Here is a 13,810-nt window from a genome sequence, read left to right on the forward strand (position 1 = left end):
GGCGTGAGCCACCGCGCCCGGCTTCAGACCCATAATTTTAGCAAATATGTCAGTGGCCACGAATGCCACAATCTAGCTTTTATTTAATTTTTGTAGCCTTGTTTACCTTAAAGAAAAAAAAAAGTTAAAATTTAAATTCTCTAACAAATCCTTATACTGTACTCTACATGAGTAATGGCGATCTGAATCATCCCATATCAATAGAAGCAATAATGCTGAATGTTTCTATAAGTCTTAGAGAGTTAGAATTTGGAAAGCTGAGGAGGTTTTGTTGCCCAGAAACCATGGGTGAACACCAGTATGCATAGAAATTCTTGAGAGTATGCTGGTCCAGGAAGCAGGAAATCTTAAAATTTTTACATCATACAGAAGTGGCTAGAAGCAAACTCTGTGACTATGAAAAATAAAATTATCAGCTTAGATCTTACAAAACAAAACGACAAGAAGCTACTGGTAGAATTGGAAGCACTGGATAATTTTGTAATAGTTCCAGAACTTACTAATTTTTGCTTCTGTTCCCTTCAGCTTGGTGATAATGACAAAATGTAGGAAAGCTGATTAGTATATAACTTAAGCTAATGAATAATCATGATTGAGTTAGCATCAGTCTTTTCAATGAATTCTTAAGCTGGGCTGCCTTGATTAAGACATAGTAATTTAGATTGAGCAACCCACTAATACTTTTTCTTTTAGAAGTCACAGCTGAATACTAATCCGTATTTTAAAAATACTTTTGTTTGGTAGGAAAGTGGGTTACAAACCAAAATCACAAATAAGCCTTATGGTTTGTTGTTTTTCTTCTTGGCTGTCTCTGATTTTTAATGGTTGGAGAGTAGTGTATACTGTTGATATAAACAGAATAAATATATGAATTTATATTCTAGGAGAAAACTTAGCCACATAGAAATAAACATATATAATGTCAGGTTTTTCCTCCTCCATGGTCAACAATTTCAAAATAGTAAATAAGTTATAGGGGCTGGATGTGGTGGCCATGCCTATAATCCCAGCACTTTGGGAGGCCGAGGCGGGCAGATCACCTGAGGTCATTAGTTCGAGACGGGCATGACCAACATGGAGAAACCCCGTCTCTACTAAAAATACAAAAAATTAGCTGGACATGGTGGCGCATGCCTGTAATCCCAGCTACTCGGGAGGCTCTCTTGAACCCAGAAGGTGGAGGTTGCAGTGAGCCAAGATCGTGCCATGTCACTCCAGCCTGGGCAGCAAGAGCAAAACTCCATCTCAAAAAAAAAAAAAAAAAAGTAAATAAGTTGTAAGTATTATTGAATACATAATCTTTCACTTGATCGCCACAAAATACCAGCAGTTTTGGTGATGTCTTCATTTTACTTACGAGGAAATAATTCTACAAGGGTTAAGTAATTTTCCCAGGGTCACAAAGCTAATAAGGAATGGAGCTAGAATTCACATCCAGACTCCAATGCTCATGCCGCTAACCATTAAGTAACACCATCTCTCCAATTCATTTATTTATTTATTTTTTTAAGAGACCCTGTGTTGCCCAGGCTGGTCATCAACTCCTGGCCTCGAGTGATCCTTTCACCTCAGCCTCCCAAAGTGCTAGATTATGGGCGTGAGCTACTGTGCCTGGCCATAATGTTTATTTTATGAATTATAATAGGAATGTTTGCTAAATTTTTTCTTTCTTTCTTTTTAAGGGACAGAGCCTTGCTATGTTGCCCAGGCTGGTCTCAGACTTCTGGGCTCAAGTGATCCTCCTCCGCCTCCCAAGTAGCTGGAACTACAGGTGCACGCCAGCATGGCCAGCTAATTTTTGTATTTTTTGTAGAGATGGGGTTTTGCCATGTTTCCCAGGCTGGTCTCAAGCAATCCTCCAGCCTCGGTTTCTCAAAAGTGCTGGGATAGCTACTTAGGAGGATGAGACAGAAGAATCACTTGAACCCAGGAGGCGGAGCTTGCAGTGAGCCAAGATCGCACCATTGCACTCCAGCCTGGGCAACAGAGCGAGACTCCATCTCAAAAAAAAAAAAAAAAAAAATGCTGGGATTACAGGTGTGAGCCACTGCACCTAGCCTCAAAACATTTTTTTAAAAACTATTCTTTTAAGTACAAAAGTATCACATGCTTATAGTAAATATTCAAATATTACATAATTACATATTTTTTTTCCTAACAAAAGTGGGACTGTGTTATATACACATTGTGTTTTCTCACTCGGTGATAACGTGCTGATGGACCTCATTTTTTTTTTTTTTTTGAGACGGAGTCTTGCTCTGTTGCCCAGGCTGGAGTGCAGTGGTGCAATCTTGGCTCACTGCAAACTCCACTTCCTGGGTTCATGCCATTCTCCTGCCTCAGCCTCCCGAGTGGCTGGGACTACAGGCGCCCGCCACCACACCCTGCTAATTTTTGTGATTTTAGTAGAGACGGGGTTTTACTTTGTTAGCCAAGATGGTCTTGATCTCCTGATCTTGTGATCCGCCCGCCTCGGCCTCCCAAAGTGCTGGGATTACAGGCGTGAGCCACCGCGCCTGGCTGGACCTCATATTTTTTAATTACAAAGTTTGTACATTAATACAGTCTCTTTATCATAAACTCAAGTAATATAAAAAATTTATTAAACTTAAGGTGAGTTCCTTTTAAACTTATTCCCTGGCTACTCCTTCTCAAGAGGGAGCCATTTCTTGATTACTACATATAACGAGATTGTAAGTTTGGAGTCCAACTCGACAGTACCCTTTCCGTGTGTTTATACACACATGCGGGTGTAAGATTTGCATATCTAGTCTTATTTTAATAACGTAAATGAGATCCTAATATGTATTTAACGCTCTGCAATTTGATTTTTGGTGCTCAATGTTTTGGTGATTTGTGTCAAAGCAGAGAAGTCTCCCTAGTTCTTATAAATGACTTCAGAGTTTTACCTATATAAAAACTGTATCTATCTGTTTTTCTACCTAGGTGGTATCTAATTTTTCTATCACATGTATCCCAGAGCTGGGCGTTGTGATGTGCACCTGTAGTCCTAGCTACTTGGGAGGCTGAGACAGGAGGATCTCCTGAGCCCAGGAGTTCAACCTGGGTGCTCACACCACTGCATTTCAGCCTGGGCAACAGAGTGAGACCCTGTCTCTAAAAAAAAAAAAAATACATGTATGTGTAGATACATATATATCTATATACTATATCACACACATACTCTGTCTCTCTCTCTCTGTCTCTCCAGAAAGTTTCCGTGGTTTGTACTTCCATCAGCAGTATATGAAAATGCCTCGTTTCCTACATTCTGCTTAATATGGAAATATTGTAAATGTGTATTTTTGCCGGTTTGACAATAAGTAGTATCTCAGTTATTTTGCGTTTCCCTGATAAATACTAGGATAGTTTAGTAATTTATATGTTTATTAGCCATTTCTATTCTATTTTCAAATGATAGATTTTTTGTTTTATTTATATTTTTGTTTTTACCGATATTAAAATTTTAATGTATTACTTCCCTTTATATACTGGCATTTTGTTTGTGGCCTTTTTTTTAAAAAAAAAAATATTGTTTTACATTTTTATGTGGTCTTATATCTGTTAGCCATTTACTTTATAGTTCTAGGTTTACTCTTGCTTGGGAAAATTTTCTCAAAATATAAAAATAATACCATAAAGCCGGGCACGGTGGCTCAAGCCTGTAATCCCAGCACTTTGGGAGGCCAAGACAGGCGGATCACGAGGTCAGGAGATCGAGATCATCCTGGTTAACCCGGTGAAACCCCGTCTCTACTAAAAGAAAAAAAAATACAAAAAACTAGCCGGGCGAAGTGGCAGGCGCCTGTAGTCTCAGCTACTCGGGATGCTGAGGCAGGAGAATGGAGTGAACCCGGGAGGCAGAGCTTGCAGTGAGCCGTGATCCGGCCATTGCACTCCAGCCCAGGCGGCAGAGCGAGACTCCGTCTCAAAAAAAATAAAAATAAAAATAAAAATAAAAAATAATAATACCATAAAAATCCTTTTAATAAAATATGGTATAAGATAGATATTTTGGTGAAAATGTTGTAAAATTTATTGCTTTAGTACTCTTTTTAAAAATATGTAATTTATAACCAGTTAGGTAAATTTTACTGTGTTAAAATATAGCAATATTTAGGAGTTTGATTATATCGGGTTTTAAATATCTACAGTAGGTGGACTCAGACTGTAATGCTTTTTGAACTCTTTATTTCTCCTCCTTATAGTTTTTAAGTTATCTTTCCATGTTGTTTAGTAAGCTCATATTTTGTTGCTAAATCTGCTACTTTATCTGAGTCTTTTCTAGTTTTCTGCCTCAGATGTATTTTAAACCAGGCATTCAGGAAAACAACTTATTTGGGATTGTCTCTGAACTGCGACTGAGGAATTTAAAATACCCATACCCTCTGACCCAGCAGTGCTGCTAGAATTGGGAAATAACTACACAAATGTTTATTGAAGCATTGGTTTGCAATAATGACATTAGTAACAGAATTTTTTTTTTTTTTTTTTTTTGAGACAAAGTCTTGCCCTGTAACCCAAGCTGGAGTGCAGTGGCGTGATCTCAGCTCACTGCAACCTCCGTCTCCTGGGTTCAAGCGATTCTCCTGCCTCAGCCTCCCAAGTAGCTGCGACTATAGGTATGCACCACCACACCCAGGTTATTATTATTATTTTTTTTTGAGACAGAGTCTCGCTCTGTTGCCCAGGCTGGAGTACAGTGGCTGGATCTCAGCTCACTGCAAACTCCACCTCCTGGGTTTATGCCATTCTCCTGCCTCAGCCTCCCGAGTAGCTGGGACTATAGGCGCCCGCCACCTCGCCCTGCTACTTTTTTGTATTTTTTAGTAGAGACGGGGTTTCACCGTGTTAGCCAGGATGGTCTTGATCTCCTGACCTCGTGATCCGCCCATCTCGGCCTCCCAAAGTGCTGGGATTACAGGCTTGAGCCACCGTGCCCGGCTATTTTTTATATTTTTAGTAGACAGTTTCACCATGTTGGCCAGGCTGGTCTTGAACTCCTGACCTCAGGTGATCCACCCGCCTCAACCTTCCAAAGTGCTGGGATTACAGGCATGAGCCACCTTAATAGTAACAGAATTTTAAAAAATATGTGCACACCAAATTGGGAATGGCTTACATACGTTACAGTACATGGAGGCAAGTGTGTAACGCTACGGGCAGACTGGCTGGGTTTGTTTGTTTTGAGACGGAGTTGCACTCTTGTCACCCAGGCTGGGGTGCAATGGTGCAATCTCTCATTGCAACCTCCGCCTCCCGGGTTCAAGCGATTCTCCTGCCTCAGCCTCCCAAGTAGCTGGTATTACAGGCATGCCGCCACCATGCCTGGCTAATTTTTTTTTTTTTTTAGTAGAGGCGGGGTTTCACCATGTTGGCCAGGCTGGTCTCGAACTCCTGACATCAGGCAATCCGCCCATCTCGGCCTCCCAAAGTGCTGGGATTACAGGCTTGAGCCACCGCGCCTGCCCAGACCGGCTGATTGATAGCTTGGCTGCAGCTTACTTGCTGTTGACCTTGAACAAGTTATTTAGCCTTGGTTTGCCTCAGTTTCCTCCTCTGAAGTGAGAATAATAGAGTTGTTGTGAACACTAAGTGAGTTATTATCACATAGTGCCTACAGAACAAATAAGAACAATGAAGTGATTAAGTATGAATTGAAGAAGATATAAACTGTAGGAAGTTGAAAGGGAGATTTGGGTGGGTGGCTGATTCTATTAAATGTGTGATTGTATTTGTTCCTTCTCGAATTGCTATAAGGAAATACCTGAGACTTGGTAACTTAGAAGAAGAGAGGTTTAATTGGCTCACAGTTCTGCAGGCTGTCCGGGAAGCATAGTGGCATCAGCTCCTGGGGAGGCCTCAGGAAACTTAAAATTACAGTGGAAGGCAGAGGAGGAGCCAGCACTTCACATGGCTGGAGCAGGAGGTAGGGGTGGGAGGGGGGAGGTGCCACGTACTTTTAAACAACCAGATCTGGTGAGAAGTCACTCACTATACAGTACCAAGGGGGGATGGTGCAAAACCATTATGAGAACTCCACTCCTGTGAGCCAGTCACCTCCCACCAGGCCCCTCCTCCACCATTGGAGATTACAATTAGACATGCGATTTGGGCAGGGAAACAGATCCAAACTGTATCAGTGATTTAGGGGGAATATCTTTTCTATGTTAGAAACTTTATAAAGCAAATTGTCCATTCTAACTTGACTCAGTTTTGGATAGGAATTATAAGCACACTAGGTGCACATTTTCAGTATTCTGACATTCTTTGTAACAGATTTATTTAATAGATCTTTGAAATAAACAAGACTTTGCCTAGAAGTTAATGTTTTTTCACACTTTATCTACATGCACACTCTCTGTAGCAGAAATACCCTTTGCTCAACTGAGTTGGAGTAATGTGTTGAACCCATTTATAAGTGTGGGGTGTCCAATTAATCCTTTCAAAAGGTGTCACACAATTTTAATTTTGAAAAATACCTGTCTAGTTTAAGGATCTAGCTTTTAAAGCCCCAGGACTAACGATCCCGGTGTTCTTTAAATGCTGATAAAGAGTTCACAACTTTGCTTTGTGTTTTAGGATTAACAGTGTTCAGATTTTAGAGGGTTTTTTGTTGTTGTTTTTTGAGATAGAGTCTTTCTTTGTTGCCTAGGCTGGAGTACATTGGCTCAATCTTGGGTCACTGCAGCCTTTGCCTCCCGAATAGCATGCACCACCACTCCTGGCTAATTTTCCTGTTTTCACCATGTTGGCCAGGCTGGTCTCGAACTCGTGACCTCAAGTGATTCACCTGCCTCGGCCTCCCAAAGTGCTGAGATTACAGGCGTGAGCCACCACACCCGGCCTAGATTTTACAAGTGTTTTTAGTGCTAACATTGGAAGAACACGTGTCAGGGACATCAAATCAGATATCCTGTGTCTAGCAAGAGATTACATATTTTCAGTAAACACTTTTTTTTTTTTTTTAACTTTGCCTTTGCTTCCTAGACTAGGTCATGACAGCTACAAAAATCTCTAGCATTAGCACCACTTTTTCACAGGTAGTGTTTCTATCATTGCATGGGGAGAAGAGTTAAAATAGGAAGAAAGGGCCAGGCGCGGTGGCTCACGCCTGTATTCCCAGCACTTTGGGAGGCCGAGGCAGGCGGATCACAAGGTCAGGAGATCAGACCACGGTGAAACCCCATCTCTACTAAAAATACAAAAAATTAGCCGGGCGTGGTGGCGGGCACCTGTAGTCCCAGCTACTCGGACGGCTGAGGCAGGAGAATGGTGTGAACCCGGGAGGTGGAGCTTGCAGTGAGCCAAGATTGCGCCACTGCACTACAGCCTGGGCAACAGAGCGAGACTCCGTCTCAAAAAAAATAGTAGTAAAGGAGATGGATTCCTAAGCTTAACCCTAAATTTAGGGAATGGAAAAGCCATTTTCTTTACATTGTTGAACAGTGTTATACCTATTACACATTTTCTTTTGAAAAATTATGACTACAGGACAAAATATAATTTAACAGAGCTAGGACTTGGGGGAGCTGCTTGTACTTAATGTCATTCTGAACATTTTTAAATGCCTTAAATTCATCTCCTTAATTTTTGTAGTTTAAATAAGCACGTACCATCAGTTGACTAATGTAACAAATAGTTATTTATGTAGCCTCTACTATATGCCTAGCCCTAATACTAAGAAATCAGAAGATAAATAAGGCAATATCCCTTCCTTTTGGGATTTGACTATTAAATATATCTCTGTTAGACTCTTTCTAGGGCAAACTTTTATCTACTCTTTTGCGTTAATACTTTGTTGTACCCTAGAACTTAAAAAAAATACTTTATTCGTAAATCTATTGAAACCTGTTTATTCACTGAGAAGACATTACCATGAAATTATTTTTAATCTATATGAATGAATTCAGTTCTATTGTGTTACCTTAAAATTATATGGATTTCAAATGGTGGTAAAAGTTGTAGACATGTTTGTCACTATGTACTTGACTAGAGCACAATTTCATTCTTTTAAGTTGAAACAAAAAAAAACCTGGTTTACTTAGGTTGTAGCTTCTAAGGTTCTCTTAAATCCACTTGAAATGTATACTTCAGTTTATGATTCACAATTAGGGAAAATCTGTTTTTTCTTTTTCTCATTTTCTTTTCAATCTTTTGTTTCTGTCCTCTGTTGCCTTTCCTTTACCTTCTGAATTCCTTTCTTTCCTTTCCTATAGGCACTGATGTTCTTTACATTGGCCCTCTGAAAGGTGAGCCTTGCCATAATTTAAAGACAAAAAATGTTGGTCTGTCTGCTTCAGCTATATCCTTATTTTCTAATTCTCTTGAACTGATTTTTTTTCCCCAGAATTTCTGCCAACTTAATTATATTCTTAAGGCTTTGTTATTACGTATTTTAATGTTATAAAAGGAGAATTAATTACACATGTTCTCGTAACAGGTAAAATAATATACTAAGCTTTCCTTTCAGAATAAAACTTTTGTTTCACATGTGCTTTTTGTCATAGTATGTGTTATTATTGAAAAATAAGATTCTGTACTGCGTACTTACTACCTGTTTTTCATGTTACTTATTAGGAAGTATATATTCAAGCCCAGGACTGTATAGTAAAACAATGACCCCCACTTACGATGCTCATGATGGAAGCCCTTTGTCACCAACTTCTGCTTGGTTTGGTGACAGTGCTTTGTCAGAAGGCAATCCTGGTATACTTGCTGTCAGTCAACCAATCACGTCACCAGAAATCTTGGCAAAAATGTTCAAACCTCAAGCTCTTCTTGATAAAGCAAAAATCAACCAAGGGTAAGTTTTAAGATACAGATAAAATTGAATTTCTTTATCCAACTAGAGGTAGAAATGTTGTCTTAATTCTATGTTGTTTTCTTCCACTATTCTTAATTTGTCCAGATGGCTTGATTCCTCAAGATCTCTCATGGAACAAGATGTGAAGGAAAATGAGGCCTTACTGCTCCGATTCAAGTATTACAGCTTTTTTGATTTGAATCCAAAGGTACCGAGGGTTTAAAGGGATCTTTTTTCCCCCCATTTATTTGTTTTGTTCATATGGATGTTTGTTTTTGGAAGTTGGTGGAATAAGGAATTATTTGTATATAGGAAATCTTGAATAATTATTAAAAACCCAAACCTTTAGGCAAAAGTATTTGTATTTTAAATACGTCTATTTTAGTAGGTTGGCAGCGTAACTAAACTTTTTTTATTGTTGTTATTAAGATAATGAAACTTTTGGTTGATTTGGTTTTGTTTTTTGTTGTTTTTTTTTTAATCTCTAAGCTCTTAATGTGGCATGATTTGTATTTTAAAGGTACTCGGTTGGTACTATGGAATTAACAAAGTTTAGGCCGGGTGTGGTGGCTCACACCTGTAATCTCAGCACTTTGAGAGCCCAAGGTGGGCGAATCACGGGGTCAGGAAATCAAGACCAGCCTGGCCAACATGGTGAAACCCCGTCTCTACTAAAAATACAAAAATTAGCCAGACATGGTGGCGCGCGCTGGTAATACCAGCTACTTGGGAGGCTGAGGCAGGAGAATCACTTGAACCTGGAAGGTGGAGCTTGCAGTGAGCCAAGATTGTGCCACTGCACTCCCTCCTGGGCAACAGGGCAAGACTCCATCTCAAACAAACAAACAAAAAAAGAATTGGCAAAGTTCATTTTTAAAATTTAAGACCTCTCTTCAACTATATTTAAGTAAAAGAAAAGTTTCAGAAAGATTACCTTTTCAATTACTTTTAGATTACTAATTACGTGCCAAAAGATGTTGCTTCAAAAAAAAGGTTTTTTCTTGAGACAGGGTCTCATTCTGTCCCCCAGGCTGGATGCAGTGGCGTGATCATGGCTCACTGCAACCTCAAAGTCCTGGACTCAAGCCATTCTCCCACGTTAGCCTCCCAAGTAACTGGGACTGCAAGCTCACCCAGCCGTACCTGGCTAACTTTATTTTCTGTAGAGACAGAGTCTCACTTTTTCATCCAAGCCGGTCTCAAAACTCCTGGGCTGAAGTCATCCTCCTGCCTCAGCCTCCGAAAGTGCTGGGACTACCGGCCTGAGCCACCATGCCCAGCCAAATTTTTCTTAGGTCTACATATTTTTCCTCTGTAACAGGCAAACACTGTTATTTGTCTTTGCTATGATTGGTATTATCTCTGCTACCATAGTACTTCACTTTTCTGGTAAGATTTAACTTTGCTATAAATATCTGGAACTTTTTTCCCCTGTAGAAAACACTTGGCACAGAGGTTTGAATCTTCTACTTCTGTTTCAGCCTGGGGGAAAAAACCTCTCTTGGCTGCCCTCTCATCCTTTTCATGTTTAGACTATAGTCTAGATTTTAATGTTATGTTTATCATCTTTTATGATATGCTTAAGTAATTCTTTATACAACAGTAAAATCTCTATAATAAAATTATAGAAAATAATTTTAATTCATTTTCAGGCCACATCTTATCTCCTTTTAGTAAAGCCAAAGCTACTTTGGGAATAGTTAACATTTGTGAGGGGAATGGAGACGTATTTTGTCAACATTCTAAAATACAAGTTGAGCATTCCTAATTTGAAAATGTAGAGTGCTCCACAAGCTAAAACTTGTGAGGGCTGACATGATGCTGAAAGGATATGCTCATTTTGGATTTCTGTGTTAGGCACACTCAACTGGTATAATGGAATATTCCAACATCTATACAAATTCTAAATTCAAAACAGAAGGTCTCAAGCATTCTGGATAAGGAATCTCAATCTATAGTATTCTTAAGGCATTACTATTGACTTTTATTTATATAATTAAATGGATAGTTGAATAACATGTAAGTAAACATTTTCCACAGGTATATTTGCCCTGTATTTTGCATACTTAAAATAACTGCCGTTTCCACGGACTTGCCACTTTATCTGGGTATGCTTCTCTACAGTGAACAAAATGTTCCCCCAAATAATTTGCTTTCTGATTACATTTTAGTATGGCAAGTTGCAGTAACGACACTGAAAAATAATTGGTAGTTCTGCCTTACTTTAATGTCATCAAATTAGATTTCTTATGTTAAAGGCTATAATGTCTAGTGGTTATTCCCCTGGAAAATAACATACAGGATCTACTTTTAATACAGTAAAATCAATTATTCTCTGTTGGCCGGGCACGGTGGCTCAAGTCTGTAATCCCAGCACTTTGGGAGGCCGAGACGGGCGGATCACGAGGTCAGGAGATCAAGACCATCCTGGCTAACACGGTGAAACCCCGTCTCTACTAAAAAATACAAAAAAGTAGCCGGGCGAGGTAGCGGGCGCCTATAGTCCCAGCTACTCGGGAGGCTGAGTCAGGAGAATGGTGTAAACCCGGGAGGCGGAGGTTGCAGTGAGCTGAGATCCGGCCACTGCACTTCCAGCCTGGGCCACAGAGCGAGACTCTGTCTCAAAAAAAAAAAAAAAAAAAATTATTCTCTGTCATATTTTAATGTCCTTTTTTTTTGAGACGGAGTCTTGCTCTGTCACCCAGACTAGAGTGCAGTGGTGCAATCTTGGCTCACTGCTAGCTCCCCCTCACAGGTTCACGCCATTCTCCTGCCTCAGTCTCCCGAGTAGCTGGGACTATAGGCACCCGCCACCACACCCAGCTAATTTTTTTTTTGTAGTTTTAGTAGAGACGGGGTTTCACCGTGTTAGCCAGGATGGTCTTGATCTCCTGACCTCATGATCCTCCCGCCTCGGCCTCCCAAAGTGCTGGGATTACAGGCATGAGCCACTGTGCCTGGCCTTTAATGTCATTTTTAACAGAAATTTAGATGTGGGCATATATATGCATGACTGACCCTATAGGTATCCTTCTAATAATACTTGATTGTAAATAAAAATTCTTGCTTGTAAATTAAAATCCCAGGGAAAAAAAATATTAAATTTTTCTTGTCAATTGAGTATTCAGAGTTTGAAATTTTTCAATGGTAAAGGTTATATATTACAAAATAACTATTTCTCTTGCTGCAGTATGATGCAATCAGAATCAATCAGCTTTACGAGCAGGCCAAATGGGCCATTCTCCTGGAAGAAATTGAATGCACAGAAGAAGAAATGATGATGTTTGCAGCCCTGCAGGTAGTTGAAAGGTCTAGGAAATGGGACCTATTCGGGTAAAGGGTAGGGAGGTATTTTTAAACAGTAAAGTGGAATAGTAATTCCAGTAACATTTCACAAGACAGAATTTTTGCCATGAAGAAAGTGAGCAGACAGGAAAGCAAAACAAATACATTTTAGTTTTATTTTTTGTCTTTTCCAAGAGTTTAGTGGTATACTTAAGTACTTTTCTCTATTTTGTAGGAAAAAATTTATCCTCTCACCCCCAAATATATATCTGCAGTATATATCTGCTCAAAGCTCCTCAGTTTTTCCTTGGAAAGAAAATATTTATTAAAAATCAGATTTCTGAAACCTAATCTGAAGCTTACCTGCATAATTTCATAAATAGCTGGGGATGATACAACACATTATAAAATGGGCTGTAGCACAGCAATACTTTTAGGTGATAAGATTTGGAGAGACTAGTGGAACCAAACCTTTTTCTACAGTGATAATTCTTAAGTAGATAACTGACAAGCTTCCTTAGATTAAATCAGTTTTTTCATATGTGGTTCTTACATGCCACCTCCTTCAGAATTATAGGGGAGCTTATTTAAAAATTAATTATCCACTTCATTAATAACTTTAAGGTGGCATCCACACATCCACATTCTTACAGATACTGAGGTCTGGTGACCAAATTAATTCATCTTTCTTAAATTTCAGATACCCTAGTAATGCTTTGGCAAGTATTCCCGGTTATGACGGGATTCTAGGTTCAGCCTAAAGTCCTGATGAAGTTGGTGTTCTATAAATAACAGAAGTACAGGAAGCAGAGTTGACATTCAGTTGAAGAACTTTTCACTGTAGAAAGGATTTTGTTTTTCCTTAGAACACAAAAATGTTCTCAGTCTTCTGGATGCCTTCTTTTATGCATCCAGAAAAGTTTTCAGTTGTGACTCAAAAAGTTGCCATTAGAAAGCAAGAATGGGGAGTGAGATGAGCAAAAAAAAAAAACTAAATAAAGCAAGAACATCTAATTTTCACCTTAGTTTACGTAATGAGAAGAGTGGCAAAGCAGCGTAGACAAGGAAAATCTCAGGTGACAGATATTTTCAGTTATTTTCTAGGGACTTGCTTAATGAGCCAATTAAGATCCTGTATTGTGTTTCCTGATAATTCTGACTCTCTGGTGAATTTCTTGAATTAAATTCTGGAGCAGTTTGTTGGGAGTCCCCTTACCTGGTTATGGCTTTCTTCCTACATCCTTCTCACTTTGATACAGGCTTATGATTTTCTAGTGGAGGTTTTGCCAATGATAGAATAATCATACCTGTAAAATATGTGTGAAAGACCACAGATTTTATACTGTTGCTTTATTTTTATATTAAATAGTCATGCTTATGGTTGTTTTTAAAACCAACAGATGCCTGTTATATGCATGGCACATAGTAGGTGCTCAAAACGTGTTTGTAAAATGAGAGTACACACAGTTGTGTTCTCACAGGAATGACATGATTCTGCAGCCCCCCTCACCAAATGTATCGTGGACATTCTGTATCAGTACAGAAAGAACACCTCAGAAGACCATAGGTTTCAGTTCATGGAAGTGGAATGGTCTCAAAACCATAGCCCTCCAAGACCATTTTAGAATCTAGATTTAATGAGAATATTTTGGCATACGGATACCTTGAGTTGTTAGAGGCTTTCTCAGAGACTGACCCTAAGTTTGTATGAAACCATCT

General features: G+C 39.3%; 1 protein-coding gene across 6 annotated transcripts in view; it reads left to right on the forward strand.

Moving 5' to 3' along the window:
- The window catches only part of FERMT2 (fermitin family member 2), a 99,933-nt gene that overhangs the window by 63,750 nt on the left and 22,373 nt on the right, over positions 1-13,810 (forward strand). For 3 of the 6 annotated variants that reach the window (XM_033188013.1, XM_033188017.1, XM_033188015.1), the window contains exons 5-8: positions 8,220-8,252; positions 8,581-8,806; positions 8,912-9,014; positions 11,997-12,104. In XM_033188013.1, the coding sequence (XP_033043904.1) occupies positions 8,220-8,252; positions 8,581-8,806; positions 8,912-9,014; positions 11,997-12,104 (470 nt within the window). The remainder of the gene's footprint in view (positions 1-8,219; positions 8,253-8,580; positions 8,807-8,911; positions 9,015-11,996; positions 12,105-13,810) is intronic. The other 3 variants (XM_033188018.1, XM_033188019.1, XM_033188016.1) reach the window with 1 other exon arrangement.

This window comes from Trachypithecus francoisi, unplaced genomic scaffold (assembly GCF_009764315.1).
Source record: "Trachypithecus francoisi isolate TF-2019V2 unplaced genomic scaffold, Tfra_2.0 Lachesis_group3, whole genome shotgun sequence".
Lineage (NCBI taxonomy): Eukaryota > Metazoa > Chordata > Mammalia > Primates > Cercopithecidae > Trachypithecus > Trachypithecus francoisi.